General features: G+C 38.2%; 1 protein-coding gene and 1 non-coding gene across 5 annotated transcripts in view; one reads left to right on the top strand and one right to left on the bottom strand.

The window, feature by feature from the left end:
* NUBPL (nucleotide binding protein like) overlaps nt 1–25,212 on the top strand; it is a 282,071-nt gene that overhangs the window by 98,534 nt on the left and 158,325 nt on the right. For 3 of the 4 annotated variants that reach the window (XM_030931530.1, XM_010374646.2, XM_030931531.1), the window contains exons 5-6: nt 13,332–13,371; nt 13,460–13,550. In XM_030931530.1, the coding sequence (XP_030787390.1) occupies nt 13,332–13,371; nt 13,460–13,550 (131 nt within the window). Of the gene's footprint in view, nt 1–3,177; nt 3,197–13,331; nt 13,372–13,459; nt 13,551–25,212 lie in introns of those variants that run through there. The other variant, XM_030931532.1, reaches the window with a different exon arrangement.
* LOC115897817 lies at nt 3,099–3,204 on the bottom strand. Its single transcript, XR_004057604.1, has one exon. It is a non-coding gene; the product is annotated as a U6 spliceosomal RNA (small nuclear RNA).

The following is a 25,212-nucleotide window of genomic DNA, read 5'->3' as shown; positions in this document are numbered from 1 at the left end:
GGATAAAGGCATAAAAAGATAAATAATCATAGAGGATAACATTTATTAAGTGTCAGATGCTATAGGAGCTTAGAAGAGGGAGTAGTTATGGAGAGCTGTTTTGGAGGCTGCCATGGAAGAAAGGGATTAGATAAGCAGAGAGAAGGCTGAGGATAACCTTGACTTTCCCCAACTGTAAAATGGAGATATTACTTGCCGCATAAGGCTGTTGTAAGGATTCAATGAAATAAAATGTCTAAAGTATCTAAAATAAATGTAGTGCTTTGTGACTATGTAATGTAACTGGTACTATTGTTTTTTTTTTTTTTTTTTTTTCTGGACTTAATATAAGTGGTTCTTTCTGTCATCTTTAAAATTTTTCTCTCCCAGATGCCTGACAACTTGGAGATGACGTATAGTTTTCATCTTAAATACCAACTGACTACCTGGAACATAATGTTGAAAAGATTCTCAGAATATACCTGGTTTTAGTAGGGAAGAATGCTGTGATCAATTACTAGTGACAAGGCACATATAAAATAGGCTGGAGGCAGGAAATGGTTGTGTATGGGTTGTTGGAGTAACAGTATGTAAACTGTGTTTATTATCTTAGCTTTAAGTCCTAGTATGTCTTACTTGTTTCTAGCCTTCCTTTTACTTCATCCTGTTAAGCTTTCTAATATAAGATGGCAAGTTTTAGAAGTGAGATACCAAGTTTATATCTGTACTCAGTGAATTAGCCCCAAAATAGAAAAGAATCTGATGTATCACCCCTGCTCCAAAATATCCCTTATGCATTCTTTCCCATCTATATTCTAGTGAGCTAACAGTTTCTATTTAAAAAATACTTAGATCCTCTGAAAAACTGAAGTTCTCCGTGTGATCTACTTGAGCCAGATTATTTTCCTAATGAAGTCTATCCACATGAGAAAATGAGACTTTTGATTGTGGAAAGGATGAATTGGAAAAGAGGGACATTTTTTTAAAACTGAAAAATAGATTGGATTAAAAGAAAGATATGCCTGGTGGCTTTCAGCTTTTAGATGGTAGGATGCCTGAGATGGGGATAGTAGGGTTCCAAGATGGTACAAAAGGGGAAAGTATGCTGAAGATAAATGGAATTTTAATATTAAGAGTAACAGAAGCCATAACATTACAAAAACATGATTTTCTTCATAGTCTTATTTTCTGCTCCTTTCTCAAATGTTCTACATTCTCCTTCATTTCCACTTTTAGATGCAGCATTATTTTATTGCCTTTTGGCTATCCAGGTTGATGGTTCCAGTTTTGAGTTTTGACCCATTCCACTTTCTAGTCTTTACTTACCTTCTCTCTTTAAATCCTTCTTTTCTTCTAGGTAAATAGGTAGAGCATTGTAAACCTCTTCTGTCTAGTATTTTTTGGTGGAATCACTTTGTCTCACACAGACACATAAAGTTCTTCTGTGAGAACAATTATGCATCTGACTCCTTTTCTTGCATCTGATTTCTCATTAGAAAGGACCTTGGTTTCAGAAAGGAAGGACTAGAGAAGTAGCTGGTGAGAAGTAAAATTGTAAAATTTGTACTGGATGCCCTTTCCTTTCTGAACATTCTTGTACCTTTGCATGTCTTTTCTTTAAGATACGAATAAAGGCTTATTTTTTATAAAACTTTAAAAATAAATATTTTTCTTTTACTTTGCCCTGTGTTTGAATATTATTTAAAATTTATAACATGAAGTTGTATATTCTTGATTATACTCTCTGTCACCATTTTAAAAAATGGATTTAATGCTTCTAGTTAAATGATTTCAAGTTATAATGTTGTTTTAGACATATATTCCTGAACCATGGTGTTCAGCTACATTTAAAACTATTTTTGGAGCCAGGGAACAGAGTAGAAAGTACAAAGGTTTCTAAGGCTTATTACTAATACCAAGTACATGGTAACATCTACTACATAGTTGATTCACGAACAATGGGATTCCTATAAAAAGAAGATCTGATTCTAGATCAGAGTTATCCCTGGAACATGTAAAGATGTCAACTTTAGTAGTAAGATGTAAAGCGGCTGTTCTTATGCCTATTTCCTAGCTCTTTAGTTTGATGTGGTCACAGTGGCATTTATTCTAGCTTAACAATTAACTTATGATATAAAAGCTGTCCGTAGATTTTTTGGAAACCAACTGGTTATATACAAAAGATTAATTAAATTCACACCTATTAGAAAAGATAGAACTTCGTTGTAATAGAGTGAGAAGGATGCAGCATTGTGACAACTGAAATAGTTTGACTTACATTAAGAATCTTTTATGCTTCTCAGTGCATGAGTTCCCATGAAAATATGAGGAGGTAGGAAATAATGATCTGTATCATAAGTTCAGCTAATAATGGCCTCTTCAAAAAGCTGTTATTCACAGGGCAGTGGATTCCAAAGTTTCTTTGTTAACTTTCACTCGTTACTACGTTGTATGTTTTTCTATTAAGTTTATGTGGAGGAGTTGCTGTACACATTTTTAAAAAATAAAATTCTAAGGCAAAGAAACTTATTTGTACCTGTAATCATGAGTTGTTGCTTAGAGTCTTTCTTATTTAACTAAAAAATACGGCTTCAGACTATGCCAACATTTCATTTCTGGTAATTTTTCTTTTTTTTCCTCTGAGATGGAGTCTCGTTCTGTCGCCCAGGCTGGAGTGCAGTGGCGCAATCTTGGCTCACTGCAGCCTCTGCCTCCCAGGTTCACACCACTCTCCTGCCTCAGCTTCCCAGGCAGCTGGGACTACAGGTGCTTGCCACCACACCCGGCTAATTTTTTGTATTTTTAATAGAGACGGGGTTTCGCAGTGTTAGCCAAGATGGTCTCGATCTCCTGACCTCATGATCCACCCGCCTCGGCCTCCCAAAGTTCTGGGATTACAGGTCTGAGCCACTGCATCTGGCCCATTTCTGGTAATTTTTATAACTAAAGCAAAATGCTTTTAGGCAATGTTAATTTGATTTACTGATACATAAGGAGAGATAATTATTTCAGTTGCCACAATGCTGCATCCTTCTCACTCTATTACAACAAAGTTCTATCTTTTCTAATATCTTTGCTTATGACTTTCTCTTTAATGTATATGCTGTACATTTTTAGTTCAGTGTGCTTTTTCTTTGTTAAATTTTCCATATCATCCTTCTGCAGGGACCATGCTAATCTTCTGTATCATTCCAGTTTCAGTTTATGTGCTGCCAAAGTGAGTACCTGTTAAATTTTAAAGAAACACATTTAATACAGTGATGAATCTGCTCACATTTCTGAGCTTTCAATTTATAATTTATCATTTATTAACTACAAGAATTAAAATATACATTAAAATTATTAATTTTTAAATATTTATATTTATTTTATTTTATTATACTTTAAGTTCTGAGATACACGTGCAGAATGTGCAGGTTTGTTACATACATATGCGTGTGCCATGGTGGTTTGCTGCATCTGTCAACCTGTCATCTAGGTTTTAAGCCCCGCATGCATTAGGTTATGTGTTCAAATGTTATCCCTCCCCTTGCCCCCCACCCGCCGACAGGCCCTGGTATGTGATGTTTCCCTCCCTGTGTCCATCTGTTCTCATTGTTCAACTACCATTTATAATTGAGAACATGCAGTGTTTGGTTTTTTTTGTTCCTGTGTTAGTTTGCTGAGAATGATGGTTTCCAGATTTATCCATGTCCCTGCAAAAGACATGAACTCATCCTTTTTTATGGCTGCATAGTATTCTGTGGTGTATATGTGCCACATTTTCTTTATCCAGTCCATCATTGATGAGCATTTGGGCTGGTTCCAAGTCTTTGCTATTGTAGATAGTGCTGCAGTAAACATACATGTCCATGTGTCTTTATAGTAGAATGATTTATAATCCTTTGGGTATATACCCAGTAATGGGATTGCTGGGTCAAATGGTACACCAACAGTGTATAAACGTTCCTATTTCTCCACATCCTCTCCAGCATCTGTTGTTTCTTGACTTTTTAATGATCACCATTTTAACTGGCTTGAGATGCTATCTCATTGTGGTTTTGATTTGCATTTCTCTAATGACCAGTGATGCTGAGTATTTTTTCATATGTTCGTTGGCTACATTAATGTCTTCTTTTGAGAAGTGTCTGTTCATATCCTTCACCCACTTTTTGATGGGGTTGTTTTTTTCTTGTAAATTTGTTTAAGTTCCTTGTAGATTCTGTTTATTAGACCTTTGTCAGATGGATAGATTGCAGAAATTTTCTCCCATTCTGTAGGTTGCCTGTTCACTCTGATGATAGTTTTCTTTTGCTGTGTAGAAGCTCTTTAGTTTAATTAGATCTCATTTGTCAATTTTGGCTTTTGTTGTCATTGCTTTTGGTGTTTTAGTCAGGAAGTCTTTGCCCATGCCTATGTCCTGAATGGTATTGCCTAGGTTTTTTTCTGGGGTTTTTATGGTCTTAGGACTTATATTTAAGTCTTTAGTCCATCTTGAGTTAATTTTTGTATAAGGTGTAAGGAAGGGGTCCAGTTTCAGTTTTCTGCATACGGCTAGCCAGTTTTCCCAACACTGTTTATTAAATAGGGAATCCTTTTCCCATTGCTTGTGTCAGGTTTGTCAAGGGTCAGATGGTCGTAGATGTGTGGTGTTATTTCTGAGGCCTCTGTTCTGTTCCATTGTTCCATATATCTGTTTTGGTACCAGTACCATGCTGTGTTGGTTACTGTAGCCTTGTAGTATAGTTTGAAGTCAGGTAGCATGATGCCTCCAGCTTTGTTCTTTTTGCTTAGGATTGCCTTGTCTGTGTGGGTTCTTTTTTGGTTCCATATGAAATATAAAGTACCCTTTTCTAATTTTGTGAAGAAAGTCAATGGTAGCTTGATGGGAATAGCATTCAATCTATAAATTACTTAGGGCAGTATGGCCATTTTCACAATATTAAGTCTTCATATCCATGAACATGGACTATTTTTCCATTTGTTTGTGTCCTCTCTTATTTCCTTGAGCAGTGGTTTGTAGTTCTCCTTGAAGAGGTCTTTCACATCCCTTGTATGTTAGATTCCTAGGTATCTTATTCTTTTTGAAGCAATTGTGAATGGGAGTTCACTCATGATTTGGCTCTCTGTTTGTTTGTTATTGGTGTATAGGAATGCTTGTGATTTTTGCACATTAATTTTATATCCTGAGACTTTGCTGAAGTTGCTTATCAGCTTAAGGAGTTTTTGTACTCAGACGATGGGTTTTTTCTTTTTTAATATACAATCATGTCATCTGAAAACAGAGAGTTTCTTAATCCTGAGTTCTAATTTGATTGCACCATGGTTGCAGAGACCGTTTGTTATGATTTCTGTTCTTTTGCATTTGCTGAGGAGTGTTTTACTTCAAAGTATACGGTCAATTTTAGAATCAGTGCGATGTTGTTCTGAGAAGAATGTATATTCTGTTGAGTTGGGGTGGAGAGTTCTGTAGATGTCTATTAGGTCTGTTTGGTCCAGAGCTGAGTTCAAGTCCTGAATCTCCTTGTTAATTTTCTGTCTTGTTGATGTGTCTAATATGGACAGTGCGGTATTAACGTCTCCCACTATTACTGTGTGGGAGTCTAAGTCTCTTTGTAGGTCTCTAAGAACTAGCTTTATGAATCTGGGTGATCGTGTATTGGGTATATATTTATTTAAGATAGTGCTTTTTATTGTATTGATCCATTTACCATTATGTAATGCCCTTATTTGTCTTTTTTGATCTTTGTTGGTTTAAAGTCTGTTTTATCAGAGACTAGGATTGTACCCCTGCTTTTTTTTTTTTTTTTTTTTTTTTTTGCTTTCCATTTGCCTGGTAAATATTCCTCCATCCATTTATTTTGAGCCTGTGTGTGTCTTTGCAAGAGATGGGTCTCCTGAATACAGCACACTGATGGGTCTTGACTCTTTATCCAATTTGCCAGTCTGTGTCTTTTAATTGGGACATTTAACCCATTTATATTTAAGGTAAATATATATATATATATATTTGTTTTGTTCTGTTTTTCGAGACAAAACTCCAGCCCAGGCTGGAGTGCAGTAGTGCAATCTTGGCTCACTGCAACCTCCGCCTCCCGGATTCAAATAATTCTTCTGCCTCAGTCTCCTTAGAAGCTGGGACTACAAGTGTGCACCACCACACTCAGCTAGGTTTTGTATTCTTAGTAGAGGTGTGGTTTCTCCATATTGGTCAGGCTGGTCTTGAACTCCTGACCTTGTGATCTGCCTGCCTTGGCCTCCCAAAGTGCTGGTATTACAGGTCTAAGCCACTGCTCCCAGCCAAGGTTAATATTGTTATGTGTGAATTTGATCATGATGCTAGCTGGTTATTTTGCATATTAGTTGATGTGGTTTCTTTATAGTGTCATTGGTCTTTATATTTTGGTATGTTTTTGCAGTAGCTGGTACTGGTTTTTCCTTTCCATATTTAGTGCTTCCTTCAGGAGCTCTTGTACAGAGGCCTGGTGGTGACAAAATCCCTCAGCATTTGCTTGTCTCTAAAGGATTTTATTTCTCTTTCACTTATGAAGCTTAGTTTGGCTGTATATGAAATTCTGGGTTGAAAATTCTTTTCTTTAAGACTATTCAATGTTGGCCCCCACTCTCTTCTGGCTTGTAGGGTTTCTGCAGAGATCTACTATTAGTCTGATGAGCTTCCTTTTGTAGGTAATCTGACTTTTCTCTCTGGCTTCCCTTAACATTTTATGCTTCATTTCAACCTTGGTGAATCTGACGATTCTGTGTCTTGGGGTTACTCTTATCGAGGGTTATGTTAGTGGTGTTTGTATTTCCTGAATTTGAATGTTTGCCTTTCTTGCTGGGTTGGGGAAGTTCTCCTGGATAATATCCTGAAGAGTGTTTTCCAACTTGGTTCCATTCTCCCCATCACTTTCATGTACACCAATCAGTCATAGGTTTAGTCTTTACACATAATCCCATATTTCTTGAAGGCTTTGTCCTTTCCTTTTCATTCTTTTTTCTGTAATCTTGTCTTCATGCTTTATTTCATGAAGTTAATCTTCAATCTCTGATATCCTTTCTTCCATTTGATCGATGCAGGTATTAATATTTGTGTAGTATGCTTCATGAAATTCTCGTGCTTTGTTTTTCAGCACCATCAGGTCATTTATCTTCTTCTCTAAACTGGTTATTCTAGTTAGCATTTCCTGTAACCTTTTATCAAGGTTCTTAGCTTCCTTCCATTGAGTTAGAAAATGCTCCTTTAGTATGCAGGAATTTGTTATTATTACCCACCTTCTGCCTACTTCTGTCAATTCGTCATACTCTTTTCTCTGTTCAGTTTTGTGCACTTTCTGGAGAGGAGTTGTGATTATTTGGAGGCGTAGAGGCATTCTGGTTTTGGAATTTTCTGCATTTTTGCACTGGGTTTTCTTCATCTTTGTGGATTTATCTATCTTTGATCTTTGATGCTGATGACCTTAGGATAGGTTTTTTGCATGGGCGTGCTTTTTGTTAATGTTGATGTTATTGCTTTCTGTTTGTTAGTCTTCCTTCTAACAGGCCCCTCTTCTGCAGGTCTGCTGGAGTTTGCTGGAGGTCCACTCCAGACCCTGTTTGTCTGGGTATCACCAGCGGAGGCTGCAGAACAGCAAAGATTGCTGCCTGCTGCTTCCTCTGGAAGCTTTGTCCCAGAGGAGCACCTGCCAGATGCCAGCTGGAGCTCTCCTGTATGAGGTGTCTATCAACTCCTGCTGGGAGGTATCTCCCAGTCAGGAGACACAGGTGTCAGGGACCCACTTGGGGAGGTAGTCTGTCCCTTAGCAGAGCTCGAATGCTGTGCTAAGAGATCCCCTGCTTTCCTCAGAACCAGGAGGCAGGAATGTTTAAGTCTGTTGAAGCAGTGCCCACAGCCACCGCTTTCCCCAGGTGCTCTGTCCCAGGGAGATGGGGGTTTTATCTATAAGCACCTGAATGGGGCTGCTGCCTTTCTTTCAGAGATCCCCTGCCCAGTGAGTAGGAATCAGTCTGAACTTCCTGGCGGCTTCCTTAATATGGTGAGGGGAAAACCACCTACTCTAGCCTCAGTATTGCTTGTCGCCCCTCTCTGCGCTAAGCTCTGTTGTCCCAGGTCAACTTCAGACTGCCGTGCTGGCAGAGAGAATTTCAAGCCAGTGGATCTTAGCTTGCGGGGCTGTGTGGGGGTGGGACTCACTAAGACCACTTGGCTCCTGGCTTCAGCCCCTTTCCAGGGGAGTGAACGGTTCTGTCTCACTGGGATTCCAGGTGCCACTGGGGTATGAAGAAACACTCCTGCAACTAGCTCCGTGTCTGCCCAAGCAGCTGCCCAGTTTTGTGCTTGAAACCCAGGGCTCTGGTGGTGTAGGCACTCGAGGGAATTTCCTGGTCTACAGGTTACAAAAACCGTGGGAAAAGCCTAGTAGCTGAGCTGGATAGCACAGTCCCTCAGGGCTTCCTTTGTCTAGGGGAGGGAGGTCCCCAGCCCCTTGCACTTCCCAGGTGAGGCAATGCCCTACCCTGTTTCTGCCTACCCTCAGTGGGCTGCCCTCACTGTCTAACCAGTTCCAGTGAGATGAACTGGGTACCTCAGTTGGAAATGCAGAAATCACCTGCCTTCTGCATTGGTCTCGCTGGGAGCTGCAGACCAGAACTGTTCCTATTTCACCATCTTGCCCTGTTCCTTATTTATTAAATTTTAAAATGATTTTTATTTATTTTATTTTTAGAGATGGGGCCTCACTATGTTACTCAGGCTGGACTCAAACACCTGGGCTCAACTGACTCTCGCACCTCAGCCTCCTGAGTAGCCAAGACTACAGGCATGTACCACTGTGCCTGGCTTTATTTTTATTTTTAATTGACACATAATTGTATATATTTATGGTGCACAATTTTATGTGTCAGTGTATATATTGCATTGTATCATAATTAAATCAAGGTAATGAGATTAATCACTTCAAACATTATTTCCTTGTTGTGGGAACATTTAAAATATTATAAGCTATTTTGAGATATATAATACATTATTGTTAATGCACGTAGGATTTGAATTTCTGTGTCTGGCTTATTTCACTTAATGTCCTCCAGGTTTATTCATGTTTGTGAAAATGACAGAATTTCATTCCTTTTTTTTTTCTTTTTTTTTTAAACTGTTATTTTATATTTGCAGGTTCATATGAAGGTTTGTTACTTAGCTAAATATGTCACAGGGGTTTGTTGTACATATTATTTCATTTCCCAGATATTAAACCTAGTACTCAATAGTTATATTTTTTGCTCTCTTCCTCCTCCCATTTTCCTGTGTCAGGTAGACCCCACTGTCTGTTGTTTCCTTCGTTGTGTCTGTAAGTTCTTATCATTTAGCTTCCACTTGTAAGTGAGAACACATGGTATTTGGGTTTCTGTTCCTGCATTAGTTTGCTAAGGATGATGGCCTCCAGCTCCATCCATCTTCCTGCAAAAGACATGATCTTTTTCTTTTTTGTATGTGACTGCCGAATATTCCATGGTATGTATGTACCACATTTTCTTTATCCAGTCTGTCATTGATGGGTATTTAGGTTGATTTAATGTCTTTGGTATCATGAATAGTGCTGCAGTGAACATTCGTGTGCATGTGTCTTTATGGTAGAATGATTTATATTTCTCTGGGTATATGCCCAGTAATGGAATTGCTGGGTTGAATGGTAATTCTGTGTTTAGCTCTTTGAGGAATCACCATATGCTTTCCAGAATGGTTGAGCTAATTTAATTTACACTTCCATCACCAGTGTGTAGGTGTTGACTTTTCCCTGTAACCTTGCCAACATCTGTAATTTTTTGGTATTTTAATAATAGCCATTCTGACTGGTGTGAGTTAGTATCTCATTGTGGTCTTTATTTACATTTCTCTCATGATCAGTGATATTGATTTTTTCATATGTGTGTTGGCTGCATGTATGTCTTCTTTTGAAAAATGTCTGTTCATGTCCTTTGCCCACTTTTAATGGGGTTGTTTGTTTTTCTCCTGTAAATTTAATTTCCTTATAGAGGCTTGATATTAGACCTTTGTCAGATGTATAATTTACAAAGGTTTTCTACCATTTTATAGGTTGTCTGTTTACTCTGTTGATAGTTCCTTTTGCTGTGCAGAATCTCTTAAGTTTAATTAGATCCCACTTTTCAATTTTTGCTTTTGTTGTGATTGCTTTTGCTTTCTTTGTCATGAAATTTTTGCCCATTCCTATGTCCAGGATGGTAATACCTAGGTTGTCTTCCAGGATTTTTATAGTTTTGGCTTTTACATTTAAGTCTTTATTCCATCTTGAGTTGATTTTTATATGTGGTGTAAGAAAGGGTTCCAGCTTCAATCTTCTACTTATGACTAGCCACTTATCCCAGCACCTTTTATGGAATAGAGAATCTTTTCCCCATTGCTTGTTTTTGTCAGCTTTATTGAAAATCAGATGGTTGTACTTGTGTGGCCTTATTTCTGGGCTCTTTATTCTGTTCCATTGGTCCATGTGCCTGCTTTTGTACCAATAGCATGCTGTTTTGGTTACGGTAGCCCAGTAGTATAGTTTGAAGTTGGGTAGCATGATTCCTCCAGCTTTGTTTTCTTGCTTAGGATTGCCTTGGCTATTTGGGCTATTTTTTGGTTGCCTGTGAATTTTAAAATAGTTTTTTCTAGTTCTGCGAAGAATGTCATTGGTAGATTGATAGGAATAGCATTGAATCTGTAAATTGCCTTGGGGAGTATAGCCATTTTAATGTTATTGATTCTTCCTATCCATGAGCATGGGATGCTTCTCCATTTATTTGTCTCATCTCTGTGTTCTTTGAGCAGTGTTTTGTAATTCTCATTGTAGAGATTTTTCACCTCCCTAGTTAGTTGGATTTCATTCTTTTTAGTGGATGAATAGTATTCTGTTGTGTCTATATACCAACTTTTCTTTATCCATTCATCTATTGTTGGACATTTAGGTTGATTTCATATCTTGACTGTTGTGAATAGTGCTGCAGTAAACATAGGAGTGCAGATATCTCTTTGACATACTGATATCATGTTAAGCAAATATTAGCAGACCAAATTCAGCATTGTATAAAATAACTACATTAAAATTATATTGGGTTTAATCCAGGAAAGCAAGTTTGGTTCCAAATTAGGAAAAAATCTCTTAGTGTAACTCACCGTTTTAGCAGATCAAAAGTGAAAAAGCATGTGATAATTCAGATTCTTTAATCTGTATTCATATGGTAATTGAAGAAAATGGCAGAAAATATTGCCAGCCCTGATAGTGAAAGGTTATAATTGGATGCTTTGGAAAGAATTGAGAAAATTACATAGAAGAAAAATATTGCTTTCAAATTAGGTATGGGGGAGATTGAGCTAGTTAGTTTAGTCAGAAATTAAAGAAGGAAACTATAAACATACACTCTTTGCGTATTCCTTTAATGAAGGACCATGGCTTTTTCTATGAGTAGGGATTCAATGAATGAAGTATGGCAGAGGATTTCTTTCTTTTTTTTTTTTTTGAGTCAGAGTCTTGCTCTGTTGCCCAGGCTGGAGTGCAGTGGCATGATCTTGGCTCACTGCAATATCTGCCTTCCAGGTTCCAGGTTCACGCCATTCTCCTGCCTCAGCCTCCTGAGTAGCTGGGACTACAGGTGCCTGCCACCACGCCTGGCTAAGTTTTTGTGTTTTTAGTAGAGACGGGGTTTCACCATGTTAGCCAGGATGGTCCCAATCTCCTGACCTCGTGATCCGCTCTCCTCGGCCTCCCAAAGCGCTGGGATTACAGGCATCAGCCAACGTGCCCGGCCGAGGATTTCTTATATAATCCATGCATATATGCTTTATACAGTTTTCAGTCTCAGTCTCTTTACAGAGGGGAAAAACCCTGAAGAACGTATCTTGAAATCTGAAAACAGGATACTACTAGGTTTTATGACTTTGTTCTAAACTTTTTGCTCAATACTTGTCCAAATCATATTAATTAAGATGTCTTCTGTGGTAGTTTGTTATGGTAGAGAAGTAGTATATGAAAGCAAGAGTGGGTGGGAAGGTGATTGCATAGTTTGATAAAACAAATTATATTTTATTGTAACTGTTTGTTGCCTATGTAAAGAATTTTTTTTATTTCACCATAAGCAGTAGATTGCTTTTCTCTACAGATTAATGCAATTTTTCATCTCAGATTTCAAAATTGAGTTTGTCTACTTTTGTGGATTTTTATACTTTTTAAGCTAAGTAAAGGAACAAATAACTAGTAACACTCCAGTGTAGGAAGGACTGATTAGATGTGTGTGCATGCAAATATACACATATATGTATGTACATATTAGATTAGCATATATGTAAAATTTTTATATTTATGTATCTTTGTATATGAATAAAATTGGTGGGCAAAATTAGTTACTGAGGCTATTTTTTAGAAAAATTTTAAAATTGTAGTTATTTTATTGAGGCTATTTATTTTTTTTTTGAGACAGAGCCTTGCTCTGTCACCCAGCTGGAGTGCAGTGGCACAATGTGGGCTCACTGCAACCTCTGCCTCCCAGGTCCAAGCGATTCTTTCATGTTAGCCTCCTGAATAGCTGGGACTATAGGCATGCACCACCATGCCCAGCTAATTTTTGTATTTTTAGTAGAGATAGGATTTCACCATGTTGGCTAGGCTGGTCTCGAACTCCTGACTTCAAGTGATCCACCCACCTCGGCCTCCCAAAGTGCTGGGATTATAGGTGTGAGCCATTGTGCCTGATATTGAGGCTGTTTTCTAAAAATATATTTAAAATTTTATTTGAATTATTTCTTAATAAAATTATGTCTCAACTATTTATCAATGTTGTGTCTATTGGGAATATTAGTAGTATGCTTGGTATAATGTTTAAACTGTTGCAAATTGAGGTGTATTTAGTTGAAAGTTAAATTGCACAATATGAGCAGCCTATTTGTATTTCCAGTTTGGTATTCTTTGATCCTGGAAGGATGGATGGGCAAAGGGGAGATGTTGGTCAAGTGGTGCAAAGTTTCAGTTAGACGGGGGAATAAGTTCCAGTGATCTGTTGCACAGCTTGGTGACTAACAATCATTTTTTGTATATTTCAGCATTGTTAAAAGAGTAGACTTTAAATGTTTTTACTGCAAAGAAAGAAGTAAGTGAGGTGATGTGGAATGCTAATTGGCATGGTTTTATTATTTATTTTTATTATTCTACCACAATGTAGACATATATCATAACATTACATTGTACCCCATAAACATGCAATTTCTGTTAATTGAAAAAATAAATATTTCTAAAAAGATGAAAAAAAAAAAAAGCCCAATTCAGAATGTTTACGTTTTGTGTTTTATTCTTCTAAAAGAGAGGATTTTGTTTTTCTTTTTCCAGGCAACCTAATGAAGCCTCTCTTGAATTATGGTATTGCTTGGTGAGCATATATTTTTTTTAATGTTTCTTTTCTGAATAATATTGATTAATTTATACAAATTAGTTGTATTTTTGTATTACTGTTGCAGTATGTCTATGGGCTTTCTGGTTGAAGAAAATGAACCAGTAGTTTGGAGAGGCCTTATGGTCATGTCGGCCATTGAGAAACTATTGAGGCAGGTAAGAATATTGCCTTAAACATCATTTTATCATTGGCAAAGCTGCGGTTAATACATTTGCTGATTGGAGAATTGTTAAAATTTGCATTCAGGAATCAGCTGATGCTATGAATGTACAATGTGCAATATGGCACCTAATGAGTTAATGTGGTGCCAAGACCAAACTTCACTGTTAACATGATTTAATCTTTCCCATTGTTTGTGAGTACTAAAAATTCTATTGTCTTACTGAATATTGTTTTCTTGCTTTGGCTGTGTCTGCAGTAAGAAGAGCAAATCTATTTTTATAAGTAATCTACCACCTTTAGATTTGTGGTTAATCTCATTGTAGTCAATATTGAGTTATAAGGGCAGTGTAGAAATTGTCAGATGTAGAAAAAAATTATATAAACCATGGTACTTGTGATTTAAAATTGCTCCAGAAAAAAGTGAAATTTTGTTTTGAGTATATATGGTTATATATTTGCATGTGTAATATCTGTCCAATCAACTTTAATTTCACCTTAAGAAAAGAAGAGAACATTTGATTGGATAATCTAAAAATATCAATTGGGCTATATGTTATTTATAGTTGGCTTGGAATAAGTTTTATTTTTTTTCTCAGTAGATGTGAGTTTGTAATTGTCTTCTAGGTAAAAGTTAAAAGTAATTTGCATTTATTTCATCAACTTATAACAGTTACCTTTTATTTATTCAGATTCTACTTTGGGTCAGGAACCATACAATAGGTTGACAATTCTAATGGTAGATACTCCTATATTCATTTTCAGGTATACAATTTAGATGAAATATGTCTTGAACTCTGAAACTCTTCTTTGTTCACTATAACATCTTGCCTTTCTATCACTTTTGCTGCTTGAATTGTGATAAATGTGCTGTTTGATTTTTGGTCCTGGTAATTTAAGTCTCTTGGTTTCATTTTCTCCTCTTTTACTCTCAGATCCCGTAGTTAGTCATTTCACTTAAACTCACCAAACCACCCCATCCCCACGAATTCCTTTGTGACCTTGACCTTTATTTGTCTTGATTAACCCACCTGTTTTCTCTAATGCTAAATACTATCAGATAATATAGAATAGTTGTGTTAATTGCCTGCATTATATATATTTGATGTTTGAATTTAGCTACCTCCACAACACTTCAGCATCAGATTTTACATATTGTTATTCTCAAAAAATATTCAGGGAATTTGGTAGTCTAGCAGAGGTCCAAATGAAGGTTTGGCAAAAACAAGCTCTCTGACACACAAATTGTATAGAAGTTACCGTTTATTGGCCAGGAGCAGTGGCTTACGCCTGTAATCCCAGCACTTTGGAAGGCTGAGATGGGCGAATCACAAGGTCAGAAGATTGAGACCATCCTGGCTAACATGGTGAAACCCTGTCTCTACTAAAAATACAAAAAAATTAGCCCCATGTGGTGGCCAGTGCCTGTAGTCCCAGCTACTTGGGAGGCTGAGGCAGGAGAATGGCGTGAACCCGGAACCTGGGAGGCGGAGCTTGCAGTGAGCTGAGATGGCGCCACTGCACCCCAGCCTGGGCGGCAGAGCAAGAATCCATCTCAAAAAAAAAAAAAAAAAGTTACAGTTTATTTTGAGAAGCATGGTGGATACATTTTCAGCAAACATACTATAGAATATCAGGGTAACGATGGGGTAAGAAAATGTGTTCATATATTATTGGGATGCTTAGCAGTTACCTAGAGTATATCTATCTTACAGTCTTTTGTGAAGTCACTTTCATGTGTGCATTTTATTGGGAGCTAAAAAGCTGATATTTTAGGCCTACAGTGGGACTAATGCAGATCATCAGAGCTAAGGAGTGTTTTCACTTTTGTTTTGATTTAGAAACCAAACCGTTATTTGATAAATTTAACATCCTTAGCGAAAATTCAGTAGCTAGATAGAACTTTTGTACAGCGGTGGATTTTAGGGGGTACCTGATTCATTGGCTCATTTTAAACAATTGAATATAACATATATATAGAAGAATGTACAAATCATGAGTATAAATAGATAAATTATCCCAAAGTTGAAACACCTATATCATCATCATTCAGGACAAGATAACTAGAACAATACCAGTGATCCAGAACATCCTCTCATTTTCCCTCCTGGTACCCATTTATGGGGAGAAGAAAAATACTGTGGTCATTCTGACATCCTGAACTAAAAGTCTGGTTAAGTTGTTTTGTTTTTTCTTTTTCTCCCTGACAATACTTTGTTGAGCTAAAATTATGCATACAATGAGATGCATAGATTTTCAGTATATAATTTAGTGATTTTTGATAAATATATATACCTATGTAATCGTAACCCAATCAAACTAAATAGCATTTCCATCCTCCAAGAGAGTTTCCTTGGGCTCCCTTCTGATTCATCCCATACCCATAGACAATCGTTGTGATTTCTGTCACCATAATGAGTTTTACATGTTTTTAAATTTCAAATGAATAGGATTATACAGGATGTAGCTTTTTTTTTTTTTTTTTTTTTTTTTTTTTTTTTTGAGACAGAGTTTCGCTCTTGTTGCCCAGGCTGGAGTGCAATAGCGCGATCTCAGCTCACTGCACTCTCCGCCTCCCAGGTTCAAGCGATTCTTCTGCCTCAGCCTCCTGAGTAGCTGGGACTACAGGCATGTGCCACCACGTCTGGCTGATTTTGTATTTTTAGTAGAGATGGGATTTCTCCAGGTTGGCCAGGCTGGTCTTGAACTCCCAACCTCAGGTGATCTGCCCGTCTCGGCCTCCCAAAGTGCTGAGATTACAGGAGTGAGCCACCGCAACTGGCCAGGATGTAGCTTTTTTGTATATGGTTTCGCTTCGCCTAAGGCTTTTGAAATTCATGTTTATTGTTGCATATAACAGTAGTTGGGTCTTCTTTATTGCTAAGTAGGATTCCATTGTATGAATATAATAAACTGTGTTTTTTTTTTCTGTTGATGAATATTTGGGTGGTCTCCAGTTTTGGGCTATTGTAAATAATACCTCTATAATACTTTTACAGTTGTTCATAAGTTTTCCAGTTGCTTCACATTTATGTTAACATTTGTTGTTGTCAGTCTCATTACTTTTAACCATTCTAATAAATATAAAATGGTGTCTTGTTATGATTTTTAATTTGTATTTCCCTGATGATCAATAATATTGAGCCCTTTTCCACATGTGTATTAGATCTCATATTTTCTTTCGTGACATGTCTGTTCAAGTCTTCTACTCATTTTTTAATTTTTTTTTTAGTAATTGAGTTGTAGAAATTTGTGCGTATTTTGGCTGTGAGTCCATTGTCAGATAATAGATATTGGGAGTATTTATCCTTGTCTTTTTATGCTGTCTTTTTATGCTGTCTTTTTATGCTGAAGTTTGAAATTTTAATGAATTCCAATTTCTTATTTTTTTATGCTTAGTGCCTTTTGTATCCTCTTTAAGTAATCTTTGCCTGCCTACCCCAAGGTTGTAATGATAACAATGTATTTATTTTTTATTATTTGTATTATTTTTTAAAATTCTTAATTTAAAAATTTTATGTGTATGTTGTAGGTTAGTATATTTATAGGGTACGTGAGATATTTTGATACCAACAGGCATTGAGTAATAATTGCATCAGGGTAAATGGGGTATTCATCCCCTCAAGCATTTATCCTTTGCGTTTCAAACAATTCAGTTATACTCTTTTAGCTATTTTAAAATGTACCATCAAATTATTTTTTACTGTAACTGCAGTCACCGTGTTGTGCTAGCAAATATTAGGTTTTATTCATTCTTTCGGTTTGTTTGTACCCATCAACCATCCCCATTCCTTCCACCCCCACCACCCTTCACACCCTCAGGTAACTATCTTTCTACGCTCTGTCTCCATGAGTTAAATTCTTTTAATTTTTAGGTACCACTGGTAAGTGAGAACATGTGATGTTTATCTTTCTATGCTTGGCTTATTTCAGATATTTGAAAGGACTTGAGTGTTGCAATCTAAGCTGTATCTGCTTTAGGGGGCACCCTAAACCTAGTAATGCTTGGTTCTTGCAGACCTGCAGAGGTACTGCCTTGATGGTCTTGGATAAGATGTGGGTGAATTCTCTGGATTACCATACAGAGGCTCTTCTTCGCTTCCCTTACTTTCTCCCAAACAAGCAGAATCTCTATCTGTTCTGAGCTACCTAAAGCTGGGAATAGAGTGACACAAGCACCCCTGTGTCCTCTACCACTGTGACTGCGCTAGTCAGACCTGAAGCCTGCGCAGCACTAGGTCTTGTCCTGCTACCACTCTCTGGCTACTGACTGTTTGCCCAAGGCCCTGTAGCTGTACGATCAGCAGGTAGCAAAGCAAGATAGGCTTGTGTCTTTTCCTCAGGGCAGCGAGTTCTCCAGACCCCAGATGGGTCCAGAGATGCCATCTAGGAGCCACAGACTGGAGTGAGAAACCTTAGAAGTCTACATGGTGTTCTGTTATACAGCTGCTGAGTTGGCAGTCAAAGCATGAGGTGCAGTTCTTCCCATTCTTTCCTCCACTTTCCATAGGCAGAGGAGCCTCAATCTGTGGCCACCAGCACTACAGACCCACAGGACATACTTCTAGGTTTCCACTGATGTTCACTTAAGACCCTAGGGCTCTTCAGTCAGCTCATGGTGAAGGTTGCCAGGCCTGAGACTCACTCTTCAGGGCAGTCCCAGAGCAGGTCCAGAAATGCCATCCAAGAGCCAAGGGACCTAGGACCCCGCATGGTGCTCCACCCCCTGTGGCTGAGCTGGTACCTAAGGTGCCAGGCAAAATCTCCTTTACTTTTCCCTTTGCTTTTATCAAGTAGATGAAGTCTGTCATTGTAGCTACCACAGTGGGGAATGTGCTGTATCTTACCTTAAGCCAGCACATCTCAGAGTCTCACCCAGAGGCCCATGGCATAGTTTGTGGGTATTGCTGCTGGTTATTCATGGCCCAGCGGCCCTTTATTCAGCAGATGTTGGTCCTGTCATGACTGGGTCCTTCTCTTCAAGGTATCAGGTTACTTTCTGGCCCAGGGTGTGTCTAGAAATGTCATCCAGGAGCCTGGAATGGGGTCCTCACAGATCTGTGCTGTGCCCTGCCCTGTGGCTAAGCTGGTATCCAAGATGCAAGACAAAGTTCTCTTTGTTCTTCCCTCTCCTGTCCTGAAGTGAAGAAAGGGTCTCTTGTGAAGCCACAACCTGTGTAGCCTGGGGTTGGGGGAGTGCTGGTGCATGTACTCCATTGGCCGCCCTGGCTGGTGTCTGTCTTTTTTTTTTTTTTTTTTGAGACAGAATCTCGCTCTGTTGCCCAGACTGGAGTGCAGTGGCGCGATCTCAGCTCACTGCTAGCTCCGCCACCCGGGTTCACGCCTCAGCCTCAGCCTCCCAAGTAGCTGGGACTACAGGTGCCTGCCACCATGCCTAGCTAATTTTTTGTATTTTTTTTTTGGTAGAGACAGGGTTTCACCGTGTTATCCAGGATGGTCTTGATCTTCTGACCTCGTGATTCACCTGCCTCGGCCTCCCAAAGTGTTGGGATTACAGGCGTGAGCCACTGCGCCTGGCCCCTGGCTGGTGTCTTAGTAGGTTGTGTGCTCCCCTGGTCCACTGGCTTTGAGCACAGCTCAGCTGAAGGACTCACCTAGGAGCTGCATTCCTTGTAGCCTAGACTCCCTTTGAAGTTTATTTAGAATCCCAGAGCACTCCAGCTTGTGATGAGGCTTGCTGGAACTCAGTTTCCGACTGCTGGGATGGGTGATTCCCTTCTGTTGAGGGCCAGTCCAAATGCTTCCTCTATGGGCACACATCAGGTAGGTGCAGTCCGGTTCTGCTTTTTGCTATGATGGGGCAGCACAAAGTTCAGTGCAAAGTCTCACAGTTGCTGCATTCCCTCTCCCCAAGCGTACAGATTCTCTGTGCCACACAGCTCTTGGGCAATGGGGGAAGGGTGGAGATCACAATTCAAGACTGTCTTTCCTGCCCTTTTCATTGTGTCTTTCAGTAATATAAAATTGAAACCAGGTACTTTTGAGTGCTCAGCTGATTTTTGGTTCTTAGATATCTAAGTTTTGTGTATGTGTGTAGAGAGTTGTTAAATTTGGTGTTCCTGCGTGGAGGGGGGCACTTTTTGCAGCTTTCTATTCCACCATCTTGCTTTGCTCTCTCTCTCTCTCATGTATTTTAATCTCAAAGCTTTATAGTTGTCTTGTACATCTTGAATTAATTTTTATGTGTGAAATGAAATAAGGGTCAATGTTTATAATTTTTTATAGTTTATACAGTTATGTTAGCGTCATTTGTTTGAAAGACTTCCCTTTCCCTGAATTGATTTATATATTAGATAAAAATCAACCGTATGTGTATCATCTGTTCTGGATACTCATTTGTGCTCCATTGATTTGTTTGTTTAATCCTTACTCTAAAACCACGTTGTCTTGATTATTATAGCTTTATAGAAGGCTTAAAATTAGGAAAATCAGAAAATTAGGAAATTAGGACATCTTCCATCTGCATTTTTTCAAGATTGTTTTGGCTGCTCTAGTTTCTTTTACGTTTCTGTATATTTTAGATTCAGTTTATGCAGAAAAGCATGTTGATACTTTTATTAGGATGGTATTCAATATATAGAACAACTTTGGATGAATTGAGATCCTGACAACGTTGAGTCTTCTAATCTGTGGCCTACAGCTCGATCCATGTTCCTGCAAGAGACCTGATCTCATTTTTTTTAATGGCTGCATTGTATTCTGTGGTGTATATGTACCATCTTTTCTTTATTCAGTCTACCATTGATAGGCATTTAGGTAGATTCCGTGCCTTTGCTATTGTGAGTAGTGCTGCAGGGAACATACATGTGCATATATTTTTGTGGTAGAATGATTTATATTCCTTTGGGTATATACCCGGTAATGGGATTGTTGGGTTGAATGGTAGTTCTGTTTAGTTCTTTGAGGAATCATCACACTGCTTTCCACAATGGTTGAGCTAATTTACACTCCCATCAACAGTGTATAAGTGTTCCCTTTTCTCCCCAACCTTGCTAGCATCAGTTATTTTTTGACATTTTAATAATAGCCATTCTGACTGGTGTGAGTTAGTGTCTCATTGTGGTTTTGATTTTCGTTTCTCTAATGATTAGTGATGTTGAGCTTTTATTCATATGCTTGTGGGCTACGCATATGTCTTCTTTTGAAAAATGTCTGTTCATGTCCTTTGCCCAGTTTTTAATGGAGTTGTTTTTTTCTTGTAAATTTGTTTAAGTTCCTTACAGATGCTGGATATTAGACCTTTGTCAGATGCATAGTTTGTGAATATTTTCTGTCATTCTGTAGGTTGTCTGTCTACTCTGTTGATAGCTTCTTTTGCTGTGCAGAAGCTTTTAAGTTTTTTTTTTTTTTTTTTTTTAGCTGATGAGTAAAAAAAAAAAAAGTTCATGCATAAACCTCATAATGTTTTTTTTTTTTTATTTTATTTTTTTTTTTTATTATACTTTAAGTTCTAGGGTACATGTGCATAACGTGCAGGTTTGTTACATATGTATACTTATGCCATGTTGGTGTGCTGCACCCATCAACTCATCAGCACCCATCAATTCATCATTTATATCATGTATAACTCCCCAATGCAATCCCTCCCTCCTCCCCCCTCCCCCCCCCCATGATAGGCCCCAGTGCGTGATGTTCCCCTTCCCGAGTCCAAGTGATCTCATTGTTCAGTTCCCACCTATGAGTGAGAACATGCGGTGTTTGGTTTTCTGTTCTTGTGATAGTTTGCTAAGAATGATGGTTTCCAGCTGCATCCATGTCCCTACAAAGGACGCAAACTCATCCTTTTTTATGGCTGCATAGTGTTCCATGGTGTATATGTGCCACATTTTCTTAATCCAGTCTGTCACAGATGGACATTTGGGTTGATTCCAAGTCTTTGCTATTGTGAATAGTGCCGCAATAAACATACGTGTACATGTGTCTTTGTAGTAGAATAATTTATAATCCTTTGGGTATATACCCAGTAGTGGGATGGCTGGGTCATATGGTACATCTAGTTCTAGATCCTTGAGGAATTGCCATACTGTTTTCCATAATGGTTGAACTAGTTTACAGTTCCATCAACAGTGTAAAAGTGTTCCTATTTCTCCACATCCTCTCCAACACCTGTTGTTTCCTGACTTCTTAATGATTGCCATTCTAACTGGTGTGAGATGGTATCTCATTGTGGTTTTGATTTGCATTTCTCTGATGGCGAGTGATGATGAGCATTTTTTCATGTGTCTGTTGGCTGTATGAATATCTTCTTTTGAGAAATGTCTGTTCATATCCTTTCCCCACTTTTTGATGGGGTTGTTTGTTTTTTTCTTGTATATTTGTTTGAGTTCTTTGTAGAATCTGGATATTAGCCCTTTGTCAGATGAGTAGGTTGCAAAAATTTTCTCCCATTCTGTAGGTTGCCTGTTCACTCTGATGGTAGTTTCTTTTGCTGTGCAAAAGCTCTTTAGTTTAATTAGATCCCATTTGTCAATTTTGGCTTTTGCTGCCGTTGCTTTTGGTGTTTTAGACATGAAGTCCTTGCCCATGCCTATGTCCTGAATGGTACTACCTAGATTTTCTTCTAGGGTTTTTATGGTATTAGGTCTAACATTTAAGTCTCTAATCCATCTTGAATTAATCTTCGTATAAGGGGTAAGGAAAGGATCCAGTTTCAGCTTTCTACTTATGGCTAGCCAATTTTCCCAGCAGCATTTATTAAATAGGGAATCCTTTCCCCATTTCTTGTTTCTCTCAGGTTTGTCAAAGATCAGATGGCTGTAGATGTGCGGTATTATTTCTGAGGACTCTGTTCTGTTCCACTGGTCTATATCTCTGTTTTGGTACCAGTACCATGCTGTTTTGGTGACTGTAGCCTTGTAGTATAGTTTGAAGTCAGGTAGCGTGACGCCTCCAGCTTTGTCCTTTTGACTTAGGATTGTCTTGGCAATGCGGGCTCTTTTTTGGTTCCGTTTAATTAGATCCACCTGTCAGTTTTTGCTTTTGTTGCAAATGCTGTTGACATCTTCATCATGAAATCTTTGCCATTCATATGTCCAGGATGATATTGCCTAGATTGTCTTCCAGGGTTTTGATAGTTTTGGGTTTTACATTTAAGTCTTTAATCCATCTTGAGTTGATTTTTATATATCGTATAAGGGAGGGGTCCAGTCTGAATCTTTTGCATATGGCTAGCCAGTTATCCTAGCACCACTAATTGAAAAGGGAGTCCTTTCCCCATTGTCTTTTTTTGTCAGCATTGTTAAAAACCAGATGATTGTAGGTGTGCGGCCTTATTTCTGGGCTCTCTATTCTGTTTCATTGGTTTATGTATCTATTTTTGTACCAGTGCCATGCTTTGAACAGGTTTTTAATGAAGGTGGAATTGACTCATTCTGGAAAAAAAAAATGCCACAGAGGACATTTATTAGTAAGGAAGAGAAGTGAGCACCAGGATTTAAGACAGGAAGGGATAGGCTAACCCCACTATTTTGTGCCAGTGCAGTTAGGTTTATGATCAGGGCTGCTCTTATCTATAAAACTGCTAACCTGTGAGCCTCAAAGGGAAAAGATAAGCATCAGTTGCCAGTCTTTGGGTTGTACAACAATAAAATTTAGTGATAACCCCTTTTATGGACTGGGTCCACTGATATGTTTTCCTTGAAGTCAGTAAGTACCTTACCAATAAGGGGCTGCCTTTCAGAATTCTTTCGATATTGGACAATGTCCCTGGCCACCCAGAACCTCATGAGTTCAAAAGAAAGGTGCTGAAGTGGTCTTCTTGCCCTCAAACACAACATCTTTAATTTATCCCCTAGATCAGGGGTTCATGAGGACCTTTAAGGCTCATGATGCAGGATACTCTATGGAAAGGATTGTCAGTGCTATGGAAGAGAACCCTGGTAGAGAAAAAATCATGAAAAAGCTGTTAAAGCCTTCAAGCCCAAAAGAAATTCCTGCTGGAGAAAAACCATGTCCAAATGTTGTTCATGACTTCACAGAATTTAGGACAGTGTCAATCAGGAAAATCATGAAAGAGATTGTGGATGTGGCAAAAAAGATGAGGGATGAAGAGTTTCAAGATAGAAACCTCAGAGAAATTCAGGACCTCGTAGACACCACACCAGAGGAATTAACAGAAGACAACTTGTTGGAGATGACTGCTTCTGAACCAGTGCCAGATGATGAGGAAGAATTAGTAGAAGAAACTGTGCCAGAAAACAAATTGACATTAGACAACATGACATAAGGGTTTTGATTATTCAAGGCTGCTTTTGGCTTTTATGACATGGACACTTCTATGATGCGGGCACTGAAACTAAAGCAAACAGAGGAAGAAGGATTGGTACCATATAGAAACATTTTTAGAGAAAAAAAAAAGTCAGACAGAAATTATGATGTGTTTCCATACACTGATACTGAACGCCCTAAGTACTTCTCATGGGAAGAGCCAAAGAAGTTTGCCACTGCCACCCCTAAGACAGCAAGACCAGTCCCACCTCTTCCTCCTTTTCCTCAGCCTACTTAATGTGAAGATCACGAGGATAAAGACTTTTCTGGTGATCCACTGCCACTTAATGAAGAGTAAATATATCTTCTCTTCCTTAATCTTTTCTTTTCTCTTGGTTTATTGTAAGAATACAGAATATAATATAAGACAAAATATGTGGTAATGACTGACTATGCTATTGGTAAGGCTTCTGATCAACAGCAGGATATTAGTGAAGTTTTTTGGGAGTCAAAAGTTATATGCAGATTTTTGACTGTGAGGGGATCAGTATTTCTAAGCTCTGTGTTGTTCAAGGGTCAATTGTACTATTATTTGCTGAATCTGGTAACCCTAGATGGCAGTGATGTTTTGTAAAAGACACAGGAAGGTGGGGAAGAGTCAGGTTGGTAGAAGGCAGACATAATGATGCAGTGGAGCTGAAATGCTTGAGGATAAGAGTTTGAGGTAATATTAAGGGAATATATTTAGCCCAGAGTGGCAGGCTCGTGAGTAATGGAAATGAGGCGAATATTAGAGTAGGAAGTGGGGTGAAGAATTATACCAGGACGGGGCAGTCTTGCCAGGATTGTTCCTTGTAATTTCATGAAGGAAGATGGTTTGTCAATGCCTTTACCAATCTCTGCAGCTTCTTCTGAAGGATAACTTATTTTTCAGGATACATAAGCAGTAGTATAGGGAGTCTCTTGGTTTCAGCTGGCCACTGTTCAGTAATCTGCATAATTTCACCATATGTCCTTCTAACCTCATCTGCTAGAAGGAAGGGAAAAGATTGATGAATAAATATGGTATATGTTCATGAATGCATTTTGTGATGCCTTGGGAAAAAAGCATGCCAGGATATATATTTTTTTAAAGTTAAACTTTAGGATGTATTAGGAAAAAATAGGCAGATATATGCTAGGATGTTATTTTGAGCATTAGATTTATCAGTATGTATTCCTTTTTATTCTCCTGATATTTGAAACAATTTCCTTTTTTTTCTATTTTGACTTCAATAATTATAGGCATAAACATCTAATACATTTCACTCAATGACTGATAATTTTAAATTTTTCTGTTATTTGTTAAGATTCCTGATTAGTATTTTTTTACTCCTGAATTGTGCTCCTGAATATAGGTATAATTAGTTTAACGCAAATGAGAAAAGTGTT

Source organism: Rhinopithecus roxellana, chromosome 5 (assembly GCF_007565055.1).
Source record: "Rhinopithecus roxellana isolate Shanxi Qingling chromosome 5, ASM756505v1, whole genome shotgun sequence".
Taxonomy (NCBI): Eukaryota; Metazoa; Chordata; class Mammalia; order Primates; family Cercopithecidae; genus Rhinopithecus; species Rhinopithecus roxellana.
This window is presented reverse-complemented; position numbering and strand designations above follow the sequence as displayed.